Source organism: Penicillium pulvis, assembly GCF_028828015.1.
Source record: "Penicillium pulvis strain IBT 33274 chromosome Unknown contig_12_segment0_segment0, whole genome shotgun sequence".
NCBI lineage: Eukaryota > Fungi > Ascomycota > Eurotiomycetes > Eurotiales > Aspergillaceae > Penicillium > Penicillium pulvis.
The window spans coordinates 3,970,284-3,984,506 of NW_026643072.1; the positions used below are offsets into that span (position 1 = coordinate 3,970,284).

Genomic DNA, 14,223 nt, shown 5'->3' on the forward strand with positions numbered 1-14,223 from the left:
CTTCAAAAATGTTGCCACGAACTATGACCGCGTCTGATGGCTGACATTTGGTTTAGTGTATAATTTAGATGTATAGAATTTCTTCCACCTTTAGGCTTACCGGAAAGCAAAGTAGTATATACTATGGAGTACATGCCCCGGTACATGCTTCCACTGCCCTGGAATTTTCCGACTGAGGAGTGATACTGGGCCGGTGCCTTTTCTTACCTAGGATTAGGAGCTTACTGCATCCGATCGAATGAAACGTTACGTTCCTTGTTGACTTGAATCAAACGAGAGGATGACTAATGGTAGTGGGATTCAATTTTGTCTGAATTACAATTACTACATGACAGTCATATGGCTGGTGATGTGTCTACAACACTTCGTGGCATTTAGTTCATAACCTCCTGGATATTGTTATAGCCTGGCTTGTGGGACCATATGTTCAATGCATTCGATAGATCATCAATAGCTCTCGAGATTGACTATATCATCAATTATCACATCTATTCTCATTATCTTGAGTTCATCTCATCTTTCTAGGCGGTACTACTCTTCAACTGCGAAGCGTGCTCGTCGACCAAATCCTCCATCGTGCTCCGATAACCTTCTGGGAGCGCTCCAGACTGCTTTATCATCAGTATATGTAGATAACGAAAGATTAAATAGAAACTTACCTCGTTCTTCAGCAGCTCTTGCACAAGGACAAATACATTGTCTCGGTCTTTGGTCACTTGAGACGGATCTTTCTTTTCGGTTTCCTCAGCAGCAGGCTCAGAGCTCATACTCAGAGTCTTCTTGAGTAGCTCCAATACTTCCTCGTTTTGCAAACAGTCTGCAACCGCCACACAACCGGATTTGTTGTTCGCCATTAATGCCAAGGCAAACCAACCTTCACTTCGGACAACGGGCCATTGAGTTTGAGTAATCATTGCACCAAGTGGGCGAGCAACACCTGTATGCAAGTCATACAGAGTGTTCAATAAGGTACTCGCTTGTTCGTCCCCTTCACGGGCTTTGGGTGTAAGAGTCCGGCAGATAGAAGCAATGCTACGCCCAATCTCGGTCTTGATGGGAGCAGAGTCAGTTTTCTCAAAGAGAACAAGAAGCAATGACAGATATGTCCGTCGGTTTGCTGGAGAATCGGGATCATCTGAGAGTGGGGAGAGCAATCTGGCGATATTCTCCGGCGACGAGATGATGACCTGGCGGGCGATCGTTGCAGCAGAGAACTGTACCTGTGGAACAGAATCAAAGGCCCATAAGTTTGATACGGCGGGAATGATCCCAGCTTCTGCCAGGCTGACGCGGTTATCACCAGCAATGGCAAGGTTCTTAAGGAATCCAAGGGCAGAATGTAAGACAGAGCCCCGGGCATCACTGTTAAGAACAGCGATCAACTCTTCGTGAATCTTCAGGTCCTTAACCATCCTTTTGCAGACCTCATCGGATCGAGCTAGGTTGCCTAGCATCACACAGGCACAGATCTGAAGCTGTTCCTCTTCTGCCATGATCCACGATTTGAGAGTCTTTGACAGATTAGAGTCAAGAGGATAGTGCTCTGCAAACAGTGGGGAGGCCGAGACCTCAGATAATGCCTGATTGGCCTTAATCCGCGCTTGGGCCAGAGCTGAAACATCTTCCTTGGAAGAATTGTCGATTTCGATGGAAATTGATCGTTTCAAGACAGAGAGCAGCATCTCTACCATATTGTTGGAGATGCAGGCATTTTGGAATCTTTCTTTCTCCAGGTATGTAGACAGGCAACTAACCAAAGATGCGTATTGCTCAAAGGTTATATCTTCGTTCAAGGCAAGTTCCATGAGAAGCAAAATCGTGCCGTCGGGCGAGTTCTCAACGCCTTGTGCTATAATTTGGGTCAGTTCACGATATCTAGATCTGACTGTATACCATAACATACCTTGCTCAGAGGCCAGTTCAACAAGGTCATATGCGAAGCCTAGCAGAGCCTCATTATCTCCGAGAGCGCCGTCTCTTAGCAGTCTCAATATGATATAAGCTGCCCGGTTTTCTGCCATTTGGGCATGTGCAGGCTCTGATTGGTTATTTATTAGCAAACGTCGGCTATATTAGACGAAAAGGGGTCCTACCATAATCCATGCAGATGTTGTAGATCACAGGGATCGCCACCATAAGCAAGTCGGGATTGAGGAAATGCCGAATTATAGCAAGGGTATAATTTCCCTTCACGACAATTTCCCTGTTCTCGTCAGTATCGGCACAGGAGTTGCCAACTAAACGCAAGGAATGCAGCAACAATCCCTGCTCGAGCTCCTGCCTCGAGGAAACTACATCTAAGAAGAACTTGAGGATGCCAGACTGGCCAATTGGAGCTCTCCATGATGCTAGAGAGCTGTTAGTTGAGCAAACATAGCAAAATATCCCCCTCAAAACTTACGATCTCGACTCCCATTGGCCAGAATCTCGGCCGCTTGGGCCATGAGATTGGAGTTGCATGACCATAGCTGAATTAGAGTTGTGTGCACACTCTCTAATGTTGTGGCATCTCGTCGGCCGAGACGTGCCTCCTCCTCTGCCTGTCCCAGGGAAGCATGGAGCTCTTTCAAGTCAAAGCTATTGCCCACCTCGCTCGTCTGTTCGGCATGTTCAATGATATTTTTCAAACCGCGGAACATAGCTTCTTGATCTTTTGGGTACACTGTGGCGTCTTGGACAGGTAGTATGCTGGATATATCAGGTAGGCCTGATAGAACTTGATCCACAGAAGGCAAATCCAACTCTGATGAGACTGAAGGCCAGCTTGTCTCCGGTACGGACCCATGGCCGGTATTTATTCCATTGGGAGACGCCATGATGTTGGTTTCCAAATTTGCCTGGTGCAGAGCCGCGATCGTTGCCTTGGATAGTTGGAATTGGCAGAGGAGAATAGGCACCGTATCGTGAATGTGGAGAGTGTTGCCTGAGGTCAATTCAGGCACCAACGTGGGATTAATAACGGAACTAACTACCAGCTAATTAACACGGTCGCCTTGTTTTGTTAGGATTTACTCTGTAATCTTAGAAGATAGAATGCAAATCGCTAGCCATAGAAAAATCAAATTATCTTCACATATGCGATCAATCCATGTTGTTGTCGTAATTCCGATATTCGTATGTTTTAAGGAGTTCCGCCTTCGGTGCCTCGAGCCAAGAACCCGTCAAATCCCCAAAGCTGTCCTCTATTCCCTTTCCCCCCCCCATTCACTCCTTTAAACTCGGTCAATTGAACCTGGGATCCATATCAACTTTAATCATCTCTCCTTGCATTTCTTTTCCTACCCGTCAGACACGTTTCGCACCTCCACCATGACGCGCGCCCAGCAAACCATTTCCGTCCTTCTCCTCGTTTCCTCTGTACGTCAACAAATCCGTCCTCGACGGAATCCCGAGGCGCAAAGCTATGAACGCACCGCTAACGAATAACTATTCCAGCTTTACCTCAGTCTCTACCTTGGTCTCATCCCTCTGAACGAGACCCTCCAGAACGAAGTCATCCCCGTGGTACGTCGCATCCGGCCGAACATGCCGCGTTTCCTGAAATAGCTTGGAACAAGTCGCTAATCTCCGTGTCACCTTCAGCTCCCCTTCTGGGCTGTTATTGTCTTTGGATGCTACCTTCTCGCCCGTCTCGGTCTTGCGATCTTCACCTTTAATGACGTCCCCGAGGCACACGCGGAACTGCAGAAGGAGATTGAACAGGCCAAGATCGAACTGCGCCAGGGCAAGATTGATGTCGATTAATTCAATCTTCACGAATAATTGGGTTGGGGCGCATTATCGCACGCAGATCAGTCACCTCGCTCTTGGGATTGTGGAAGCGTGACTTTCCGTGGAATGAGGCCGTGAGGCTTTATAAAATACGGAGCTTTTTAATTGCTATTTGGTTTCGCCATCAATAAACATCCGTTTGATACCCTTGGATATTTATTTCCACCATGCAGAAGCCCCCAAGGGCGGACCTGACATGGCTCAAGTTGACGTAGGTATTTGAAGGAGTCAACTTTTCTCTAATTTTCATCAATGTTATCGTAAATTAACGTGCCCGGGTCATATAGAACATCCGGGATAGATTGCCAAGGGACCAAAAAGCCACCAGCTGTATAGAAGCGCTGCGCAGAATGAAAATCTGTTCGACGATGCAAGTAAGGGCCGCGGGTCTTAGATGATAGGGTTCTCCTTGGCGAGAGCGTCGTGCTCGTCAATGTCACTGAGAAATTGTTAGTCTATGTTCAGTTTTTGAGGATGTGTATTCGCAGGAACATACCGAGCCTCCCAGGGGTAGCAAATCCACACGTCGTCGGTGGTGACGGCAGCGTGGTAACGGCTCTCCATCATGTCGGCGGGCAAGACACCCTTCTTCTCCTTGTTCTTGTTCTGTTACAGGGGATCAGGTTAGCATTGAATCCGAATTCGTCCAATTTATTCCGAGGCTCGCGAGGAAACTCACGTGCAGCACGAAGATGGAGAAGTTGGTCTTCTCGCCCTCGCGACCAAGCTGCTTCTGAGCAATCTGAACATCCTTCTCGAGCTCGCGCACAGCGTACTCGAGAGTAGTGCGGGTGTCGTCAACCTCATCAACAATGAGGATGTTCTTGCCAATCAGGTTGGCCATCTCCAGAGAGCTCAGGTCCAACCATTGTGTGCGGGTCACCTTGGTGCCAGGGACCTCCTCGGCATCGCCACGGCCAAGATCCTCGTAGAGGGACAGACCAATAGCCTGAATAGGGATGTTGGGATCACCGGGTCCCTTGAGGAAGGATCTGTTTGCGGGGTCGGACAATTAGGACTGCGCATGTGTATAGGAATCGAGCGTTTGGACATACCGGAGGATGCGAGCAGGAACATAGCCACCACCACCGATGGCGATCATCAGGTGAGGGGCATTCTCCTTCAGGATAGCACCTGCCGACTGCTGGCAGAGCTTGTGAACCTATACATGTGATTAGTCTGACAATCACTTCGAGATCGCCCCACCAAGTGTAGAGTGACATTGTAGATGAAAGAGGAACGTACCTGGTTGTAAGTAACGTAGAACTTCTGGACCATTTTGACGTGTTAAGAACAGAACGAGTTATGAACAGGGATGTGAAAGATGCGACAGGAACGAGATCAAAAAAAAAAAAAAAAAGTATTGAACCCTCGGAGAAAGCCGAACATCGAAATTTTCGGATCGGCATCTGTTATCTGTGGCGGGGCTTATCGTTGACACCTGCCACATTCGTATAATGCGATCTATATACTCAGGAACCTGATCTATATCATCTATTTCGGATACTGAAAGGGGAAAAGATTATCTCATTCGTCACAAAAACTCCTATATCATCTAAACGTGGACTTGTGCACCCAAGTTCTTTCCACTATGTGTACCAAGTTGGCGCGGGGTATTCCCGCAGAAGCACAAACCGACCCAACTCTCGGTTCTTGTAAGCCACCGGGTCATGCAGAGTGTGCGTTCGAATATCCCGCCAAAACCGATCCAGTCCCACTTTCAAGGCCGTTGCCCGGGCACCGGTCACCTCAAACACACCAGATGTAACACGAAGCCCAACGTCCGTAGTGACTACCTTAACACTGGCTATCCACTCGGCAACCTCGCCACGTTCCTCCGCAGTCAATGCGGACCGGTTAGCTCCGTGACGGATGTATAATTCAGAGAGCTGTTCGCCTGCGCGGTCGGCCAGCGCCTCGGTAGCCCGAAGGTGCGCGAAGAAGTTACCGTATCGCTCGAGAATATAGAACTCGTCCGTTGCGGACTCTTTGTTGTCTCCACCGAAGGGCCAAGGACGGGTGCCATTGGTTGTGTACTTGGATGCGAATTCCAGAGCTCCGATGGCAATGCCAAGATAGAAGTTGCTAAAGACCAGTTGAATACTAGACGAGACCAGCTTGTTAGCAACAAAGCCCTTCGTGGGGGGTTTTCAAGATACATACGTTGGGAGAAGCAAAGTGGCGAATGGAGCGAGTAAAACATCTTCACGCGGCTGCTTGGTGGTTTCATCCCATCCCAGCGCGTCTCTCCATGGAACACGAATATTCTCGATCTTGACCCCGCCGGATTCTGTCAGGCGCAAGCCAATATTATGCCAGTTGTGGGCAAAGCTAATTCCAGGCTGCCTGGTTTCGACCAGAGCAAAGATGTGACCCTCAGTGCCCTCTAAGACACCCTCCAAAACGGTCAAGTCAGATACAACACCGCCAGTGTTGAAGTGCTTGGCTCCATTGAAAACAATGTGGTCGCCATCTGATGTGATTGTCAGGTCACTATCACGTGGATTGACCGCACCACCGACGAAGTAGTTATTCGCGATGATCAATTGGTGGGTACGTTCAATTTGTTCGGGGGTACCAACAACGTTTGCGGTGGTCGACCACAGCAAATGGTAACCAAGCAGCATGCCAATGGAACTATCATATCCCGTAATGTCAGCATAAACTTCAGTCATATAACCCGATCAAGTCTTACCCGTCTGTCTTTGCGACTTCCCTGATCGCCTTGTACCCGATACTCCACGGCTGCTCGCCACCCCCATACTTCTTAGGTCCCAATAGCTTCAGCAAGCCCGAGTGCTTCAGAAGTGCAATCTCAGCGCGTGGAGACTTATTCTCCTGGTCTCTCTGGGCTGCATCTTGCGCCAGAACTTCAGCTACTTCGCGTGCTCTGGCCAGCCAGGCTTCGGCGGTGTCTGGAAGTGTGGCCCATTTCGCTTCGTAAGAAGCATAAACTGCGGGGTCTGTTGCTGGAACGTCCACGTTGACTGTCATGTTGTAATAGATATTGCGATCGAAGAAAGTTACTCACGTAAAGATCTTCCTGTTGAGACTTGATGAATGCTGGGGGGGTCGCAGTATATCTAGCCATCGCCCAGACAAGTTCGTCTTGATGACATGCTGTTCGTGTATAATGATGCGATACCCGACATCTCAGACGACCCAAAAATTCAATTGATACTCGGCCGACAGACGTTAAGACACATACGTAGCAGGTGTTTGTGTCGTCAAATTGGGGGTAAATGTCGTTATTACCATATGCCGTAGATCATGCATGCCCCACTGCGGGCGGACTAACGCATCAGCCATTGGACATTACATTCATACAGCTGCGAATTGCGAATGAGCACGTATATAAATAAAACCTCGAGAATGAGATATCACAATAAATTTAGATTTAGCACGTAACCGTATCTGTACTTCGGGTTTATGGCACTTTCCTTAAAACTAAATAATGAAAGTTCCGCTCCTGACCGCGATCCAATCACGCAATCTACTCCTTCTTTTTCCCCTTCTTTCCAAAATATCTCGAAGTATCACCCAATGGTAGATCCAGGATAGAATCCTGCAGCAACAAGTGGAACACAATATACCATCCAATCAACCCAGCGAGAAAACAGAATACTCCACCTGTCTTCTGCAGCGCGACAGCAGACGCAGCGTGGCCATCTGCCTTGGCAAAGTAGCTTGCAGCAACGGTCAGGAATCCCAGGTCAACAAAGAGGAAGACAAGTATGTAGGCAATGTTGCTTGCGAGTGATGCAATGAGGAACGTGAATACAAATACGGTCCATAGAATCATGAAGAACCCGACGGCATTGTTATACTCTGCTGTGCTGGTTCCACCGTAAGCCTGGGATATTCCAAATGCAGGAGTCAGAAGAGCTCCATATCCGGCGTAAAAAAGACCTTGAATGGAATAATTCGGTTAGTATCAGTCATCCTCGCCATGCTCATGACCATGTTGGAGCGTACCAAAAGCGCTGAAAACTGTGTAGGCGAAGCCATTTCCAATGGACAATTCCCACTGCGCGGTTATAACCAGACCAAATGCCGCGATAAAAAAGAAGTTGGCCACGAAAACGTTGTTGGTCGTTACTCCTCGCCATTCCATTAGACTCAATGAGAGTGTGGTGAGTGTTGTACCGAATGCACCTAGTGCCAACGCGGACTACAGTAATTGTCAGCTATAGTTTCGTCTTAGAAATATCGTGATATTGAGACTTACACCTGCACCGAGAGATTTTGGAAGTCCAGAGTCCAGGGCGATCGGTCTGCCTTGTTGTTCTATATCCACTGACTCGGTTTCTTTATGGGTACCAATGGCACCATTTTGGAAGGCCGTAGAGGACATTGGTAATGGTGACTTTCAGTGAATTTCAGCTCGCGATCATTAACAGATTTATTCATCTAGAACTCGTTCAAATTATAAAGACATATGGTTTCTCCCTATATGTGCGGAACCATCGCATCATCAAGCCAACAGATGGCATCAAATCAGAAGCTGCGGGATTGACTATTTATTGATCAATGCTGCTGACGGTGACCTCGAAGAGATCTACACTGCAATACCTTATTTTAAATACCCCAATTTTAGTTTATCTCCAAACAAGGTTGTGGAAATGATGATGTGTGGGGTACACTAATGGCACAATCAACCTTCTAATGATGTGATCGTCTCAATCCGAAAGCCCACTTAGCTCTAGCCTATTATGACCTCAACCTCAATACTCGGCCGAGAAGCGCTCTTAGCTATGTGCATACGTAGATCGCCTTGTGTTTTTGAATTCAATGGCTTGAACTACTAGGTCGGATGACTAGAATCTGCTGTACTCGCACGAATCTGAGCAAATTATATTATATTTTGTAGGGTATACTATTTACAGAACTTGAAGTAGATTTCTCCCAGATCCTCCATCACGATGTAAAGCGACAGACTTTCTCCTGGGCATATGCTCGATAGCGGTCCAAAAGATCGGTCGAATCTAGACCCGCAGCTCCTGAACTGGCCGAATAATGCGCGGCCAGGCCTTTCCCATCAATGTTGACATGCGGCCTAGTCCCGTCTGCCCTGATCCAAGGCTTACCGGGTCCATCAGTTGTGTGACCGACTTCAAAAATCTCACGAAGAGCTAGTGCATCCCTCCCCCAGAAGCATCCAAAATTCTGGCTAATTGGCTCGGTGGGATCCACCCAAACCGGAAACTTGTATCGCTTCAAATGGTTCGTTTCGAGATGATGAAGGAACGAGTAATGTTGCTGCGCAGCGACCGTCCAGTCATTCAGAGTCGGCCCAGTATCCGTATATACCGAGGCCGCGATGGGATCTCGATCAGAGCCCGGTTCGGCCGGTAGCAACCACCGATGGCCTTCAAATGGGGGCCTGAATCCCTTCCGAACTCGAAAGCTTGCTGGACCTTCCCATGCAGGTAGGCCTGAGGCGCGCCATCCTTGGCTTATCCGCTCCTTGAATCCAGAGGTCTGCTTGACATGGTGCAATTCTGGTAGATACGGGAGAGCAACACCGGGATGGCTATGCAATGCTGCAAGAGCCGCCTCGTTCACGACGTTGGCGGAGACCATCAGCGATTCGGGGTTTTCCAACTTGGTCTTCACGATCGTAGGGATAGTGTGGTCTTCCAAGAAAACGATATCGCCATCAATACGAATGTACATGACATTGTCTCGTGTGATTTTCCAGTCCATATCCTGACCAGGTGGGGCTATCGCATACCCTGGTGTTTCCATCACTGTGGTTTGTAACCATTCCAGGCTAACCGGGTCGTGCGTCTGAGGAACAAAAACGACCTGGTCGAGGAAGCCATGATTGTGGACGAGATTTTTCTGTAGCGATCTTAGCTTGTAATTCCATCGAAGTAAGAGCTGAAATCCCTCTTACCTGTAAATAGCAGTCGAGAATCTCTGTACGCTCGTGGTACCTGAAAGGCACTAATGCGACAATCTTGAAGCCTTGCGGCTTCGGGAAATATCCCGATCCATGCGAATAGGCAAAAAATGGAGAGAGGTTCTTGTTGAACAGCAATGACGTGGGATCAATCGGCAAGAGTGATGGATTGAAATAGCCAATCACGGTCAAAATTATGAACAAGTAGCCCAATACACACCAAGCTATCACTGCTGCCCAGTCGCGCCAAGTTGAGGACTCGCTGTCGAGATTCGATTCGATATCGTCATGGGTGCTCTCCGGATGACCCATGGTGAATTAAGAGCTGTTATTATCGAAAGGAATCAGAAGGGACGCTCCGTCGCGAGCGACTGGGGTCATCGTATCCATTTTAATGTTGGTTGGAGATGTTTGCGACATGGCCGTCTGGTCTGTTTTCGGGATACACTATGTTGGAGGCTCCCACTACGGCAAAACCCCAAGATCAACGCCGGAATCTTGTTGAATTAAGCTGCATCTTCCGGAATAGGAAATTCTTTGTTGAGGAAAACGGACAAAGAACAAGGGGTGAGGAATGTGTACTGGAATGTGGGTCTTGTGGATTCACTGATAAGATCCACATCATTCCGAGGTACGGGAAAGGCAGAATGCAACGTTATTTTGTCAGTCCTATCTTAACTTTATTTTCGAAGACATGAAGTAGTCTAATTTGAAATCTGGTAGGCGTTGAACTGAGCTGCCCAGTGGGTGTCTTCGAAGATGGCTGAAGGTTATCCCAGGCCGAGGCATACTCGTCCATATTTGATGGTATGGTTCATTTTGATGGCCTGGTAGAAAGAAACCTACAATAAGAGACTGGAACGCTGATTGAAATAAAGAGGATAAGCGGGCTTATTCAAGTTCGAACCCGGGATTTCCAGGTTCCAGTGGCCGCGCTGTGATTTTGAAAGGCGCGCGGTATTTGATCACCACAAAATTTGTTAAACACCCTCACCAACCGCATACAAAGTAGCGAGTAATTATAAATCATAAGATTTTATCATTTCAAGTATTACAGAACATCGCATCGTATCGCATCACCTCGCTTAATTCACGTCAATATACGAGATAACGCTTCATTAGGGTCACGATACAGGTGAGAAAATGCGGCTCAGTGGGTATCACTCTTTAATCACCTTCACATTTCAGCGTAGTCTACAGACTAGCGTGAGTAAGTAGGGACATGGGTATGTACTCAATAATATTACTCGCTGAATACTGAATACTGCGCTACTTCAATTGCGGTCAGTACGGATGGTCGTCTAATTTTGTGGTGTTCAATTTGAAAGCTCCTTTTCAAACACATCATTTCCATATTCAATCACATAGTTTACCATTGGATTGATTTTTTTTTTCTTGGGCTATCTACACTCCCAAGGCTGCTTGTCAGAGTTTCCACCTCTGGTAAACTCACCCCAACATTTCACCCCCAAGCGTTATATTCATCTTGAAATCCGCACTGATTGAACGCTACCTCCATTGATTATCTTATATCCGCTCCCAGTTAGAACCTTTCCAGTGGTACCATGGGGCGCATCAATCTTTACTTTCAACTCTGTCCCATCGAGTTCCCATGCGACGGACAACATTTTCCCCCCTTCCGTAACAACTCGAGCACTCGCTTGTTTGAGGCCTATCTGTAAGCCTGTTTCTGGAGCTAAGAGCCAATCCCTGTACCCAAAACCTTCGGGTCCATTCACTGGACGCAGTCCAGCGGCCCACTCTGTCAGAACATATGTTGCCGCTCCTCCCCATGGGTGGCTGAGACTAGTAAACAGACCCAAGCCGGGAGAACCATTCACATCAAGATATTCCCAGCTTGCACCGGTGGATGTGGTGTCATTTCCGACACCGGCTTTCACGTCCTCTGACAGCATCGCTCCCCACATGGATCGGAGAAGATTATTGGCAGCCGTGGTAGCATTCCCCATAAACAGAGCAGGTAATAAGAAGCCATTGGTGTTTGGTGAGATCGAGATACTGGAATCCGTTCCGTTTACGGTAGTATCGTCCTTGTAGCCAGGACCGAGTCTCAGCTTTGCAAGATTTTTGGAAGACACAACCTGTGAAGCCCTGGTCGAATTTGCGACCCCGGAAGTAATGCACAGTCCAATCCCAGCAACGCTAAAGTCGCTCGTTTCTGATCGACTAAGAGAGTAAACTCCAAGTTCATCATTCCAAAGGTGAGTATTGACAGCATCAGCTAGCCTTTTGGCGGACTCATTGTATGTCCTGGCAGCACTCTTGTCCCCCAGTGCGCTGGCGATCTCTGTAGCTCCGTTCAGAGCTTCGACTGTAAGGCAACTGACTGCGGAACCTCCCGTCCCCGGTCCTAAAAATGCACTGTTCACGTCCACCAGTCCATCCGTGGCATTGATCGTACTCAAAAGCCATGTCAGTTGCTTTTGCCACTGTGGCCAAGTTTGGGCGGCATATTCCAAGTCGTTTGTTTGTTTGAGCAGATGGTAGAAACTTAGGAATCCAAGGATCTGATAGTCTTCTAAGCCAGGATATGTGCCATCTGTGCTGTAAGCGTCAATGGTGGTCGATGGATCGTACCCCATAGCTGGTGCGAAATTCAATTGGCCATTAGAGGCTTGTGTATCGAGTAAGAACGACAAAGTCCCGCGTGACCAATCGTATCGGTCAGTGCTAGCACCTATAATACGCGAAGTATGGTAAAAGTCACCCATCCAAACCAGGCGATCTCGTTTGGCTCCATCTAAGCAGACGGTTCCCAGGTTACTCTGCGTCCCATAGCGTGCCAAAGCATTCTGATCGCGAAGGCCATCCATGTATAAGAGGGATCCATTCGCACTGTCATGGACCTTGGCGTTGCGAACCCAAGCAGCTTGATCCTGGTAAGCTCCAAACCCAAAGGATCCACTGAGTGAGACTTCAGAACCACCGGTGTAGTAATCTGACAGCGAGACGTTGAAGATAGAGATGCCATTAAGCTGCACAGCAATTCGATTGCTATCTGATAAAGCTGTAGTAACGGTATACCATTCTTTCTCGTGCACTTTGAACGGAATGGTAAAAGTATCGAGCAAATATGAGTTCAAAGTTGTTTGGTTGACGAAGCCGTATGCGTCTGCCAACAGAATGCTGTTCGGAGGAGTCAAGGATATATTGGTATTAGCGAATGTCGAGGCCTCGGGTAGTTCACCAACAAGTAGTAGCTGAATGCCATTACCATAAGACACAGATTGGGCCTATGCATTCACAATTCGTAGGTAAATATATATACTGATATCGCATGGAAAATGGCAGTACATAGCGATAGAACTTACTATCGACCACCATACCCCACCCCTCTCGATAGATGTCTCAAATTCCAAGGTGTAATCTTCAAATGTGGAAGTCTCAATGTTCGGCGAAGACCTTATACTGTGCACCAAAGCTCCTTTGACTGGGTCAATATCCCATACAGCCTTCTGGCTACCTTTCTCAAGGCATGCCATAGTTGCTGCTTTCTGTCCCAATTTCCAGATCGCGTTCAAGACTGTATCATCAGACAAAAAGCGGGCTGGTAGTGTGTCTGGATCTGTGACAGAAACTGTTGGTTCGAAGCCGACTCGGGAGATCGTGACCTTGTTGCCGGCAACCAACTTAATAGACTGCCATCTTTGTCCACCTTGGATCAATGAGGACTTCACTGTTCCCGCTTTGGTAATATTGAAAGTCTCGACCCGAGCAACATTGGAGAGACCAGTAGAAAATGTGTAGGGACCATCTCCCCAAACATGCTGGAGCCCATTGTAGGGTTCGCTGTACTTCACTTCAATCTGTGCTTGCGCTTCGACTGATTCTATCTCGAAAAATGGATATCCAGCAGCCTCCGATCCATAGTCAATGGTGGCGATCGGGGTATGCACATTTAGAACAAATTTGGATGGTTTCAATGTTGGCCACTGGATGTCGTGGCCAACAGCTATTGCCTTGGGGGAGAAAGATTTCTGGAGATCATTGAAATTGCTAGATTTGTAAGCTATTTAATAAAGTCCAGAGGCCAGTCACACTTGGCACTCACATTCTAGAACTGGCATCCAGCGCCTCTGTGAAATGCCAAAATCCCTGCGACCAGAAAGCTATCGTCAAGAGGAATGCCCGTATAGTCATGATTGTTGACATTGAAGACCTCTGTCCTCCTGAAACTCCACAAGTCCCTTCGGGTGAGCGCTTTTAAGCTTGACCTCGGGGCAAAGAGGTCCTAGTTCTCGGTGAATCAACTGCCGAGTCATGAAGAATCAATGCAGGGTTTCTTGTCCACCTCCGCCTCCACATCAACCGAGGTGGAGAAGCTGCGGCTTCTCCGCACTGCGGATAGGACATACTCTAGACCCTGCAAAGGTGTTAGCTAATCAAAATCAAAGCTACAGGTAACCAGTCTATTATCTGTTGATTAAATACAGACAAAAATAAGAGGAAAATAAAAGAAAAAGACAGGGGAAAATACATTCTCCCGTCTCGAATTAGAAGAAAACATGATTGCAAATAAAAAATAA

At 47.7% G+C, this 14,223-nt stretch overlaps 7 protein-coding genes across 7 annotated transcripts; 1 reads left to right on the forward strand and 6 right to left on the reverse strand.

The window, feature by feature from the left end:
• Nucleotides 1-521: 521 nt before the first annotated feature.
• On the reverse strand, nt 522-2,816 carry N7503_002712 (uncharacterized protein; the record flags this gene model as incomplete). Its single annotated transcript, XM_057062259.1, has 5 exons — nt 522-608; nt 660-1,849; nt 1,904-2,038; nt 2,094-2,348; nt 2,402-2,816. 5 exons carry the CDS (start codon nt 2,814-2,816, stop codon nt 522-524), a joined length of 2,082 nt encoding a protein of 693 aa, XP_056926221.1.
• Nucleotides 2,817-3,309: 493 nt separating this feature from the next.
• N7503_002713 (dolichol-phosphate mannosyltransferase subunit 3) lies at nt 3,310-3,744 on the forward strand (the record flags this gene model as incomplete). The annotated part of the gene is made up of 3 exons (XM_057062260.1): nt 3,310-3,357; nt 3,436-3,504; nt 3,583-3,744. The coding sequence occupies 3 exons, from the start codon at nt 3,310-3,312 to the stop codon at nt 3,742-3,744; spliced, it is 279 nt and encodes a 92-aa protein (XP_056926222.1).
• Nucleotides 3,745-4,161: 417 nt separating this feature from the next.
• On the reverse strand, nt 4,162-5,049 carry N7503_002714 (xanthine phosphoribosyltransferase; the record flags this gene model as incomplete). Its single annotated transcript, XM_057062261.1, has 5 exons — nt 4,162-4,210; nt 4,268-4,377; nt 4,451-4,763; nt 4,827-4,933; nt 5,017-5,049. 5 exons carry the CDS (start codon nt 5,047-5,049, stop codon nt 4,162-4,164), a joined length of 612 nt encoding a protein of 203 aa, XP_056926223.1.
• Nucleotides 5,050-5,360: 311 nt separating this feature from the next.
• On the reverse strand, nt 5,361-6,765 carry N7503_002715 (thermophilic desulfurizing enzyme family protein; the record flags this gene model as incomplete). The annotated part of the gene is made up of 3 exons (XM_057062262.1): nt 5,361-5,874; nt 5,935-6,408; nt 6,467-6,765. 3 exons carry the CDS (start codon nt 6,763-6,765, stop codon nt 5,361-5,363), a joined length of 1,287 nt encoding a protein of 428 aa, XP_056926224.1.
• A 499-nt stretch (nt 6,766-7,264) lies between these two features.
• Nucleotides 7,265-8,125, reverse strand: N7503_002716 (uncharacterized protein; the record flags this gene model as incomplete). The annotated part of the gene is made up of 3 exons (XM_057062263.1): nt 7,265-7,680; nt 7,747-7,942; nt 8,000-8,125. The coding sequence occupies 3 exons, from the start codon at nt 8,123-8,125 to the stop codon at nt 7,265-7,267; spliced, it is 738 nt and encodes a 245-aa protein (XP_056926225.1).
• A 563-nt stretch (nt 8,126-8,688) lies between these two features.
• On the reverse strand, nt 8,689-9,988 carry N7503_002717 (uncharacterized protein; the record flags this gene model as incomplete). The annotated part of the gene is made up of 2 exons (XM_057062264.1): nt 8,689-9,615; nt 9,671-9,988. The coding sequence occupies 2 exons, from the start codon at nt 9,986-9,988 to the stop codon at nt 8,689-8,691; spliced, it is 1,245 nt and encodes a 414-aa protein (XP_056926226.1).
• A 1,169-nt stretch (nt 9,989-11,157) lies between these two features.
• Nucleotides 11,158-13,837, reverse strand: N7503_002718 (putative alpha-L-rhamnosidase C; the record flags this gene model as incomplete). The annotated part of the gene is made up of 3 exons (XM_057062265.1): nt 11,158-12,930; nt 13,009-13,693; nt 13,749-13,837. 3 exons carry the CDS (start codon nt 13,835-13,837, stop codon nt 11,158-11,160), a joined length of 2,547 nt encoding a protein of 848 aa, XP_056926227.1.
• Nucleotides 13,838-14,223: the final 386 nt, after the last annotated feature.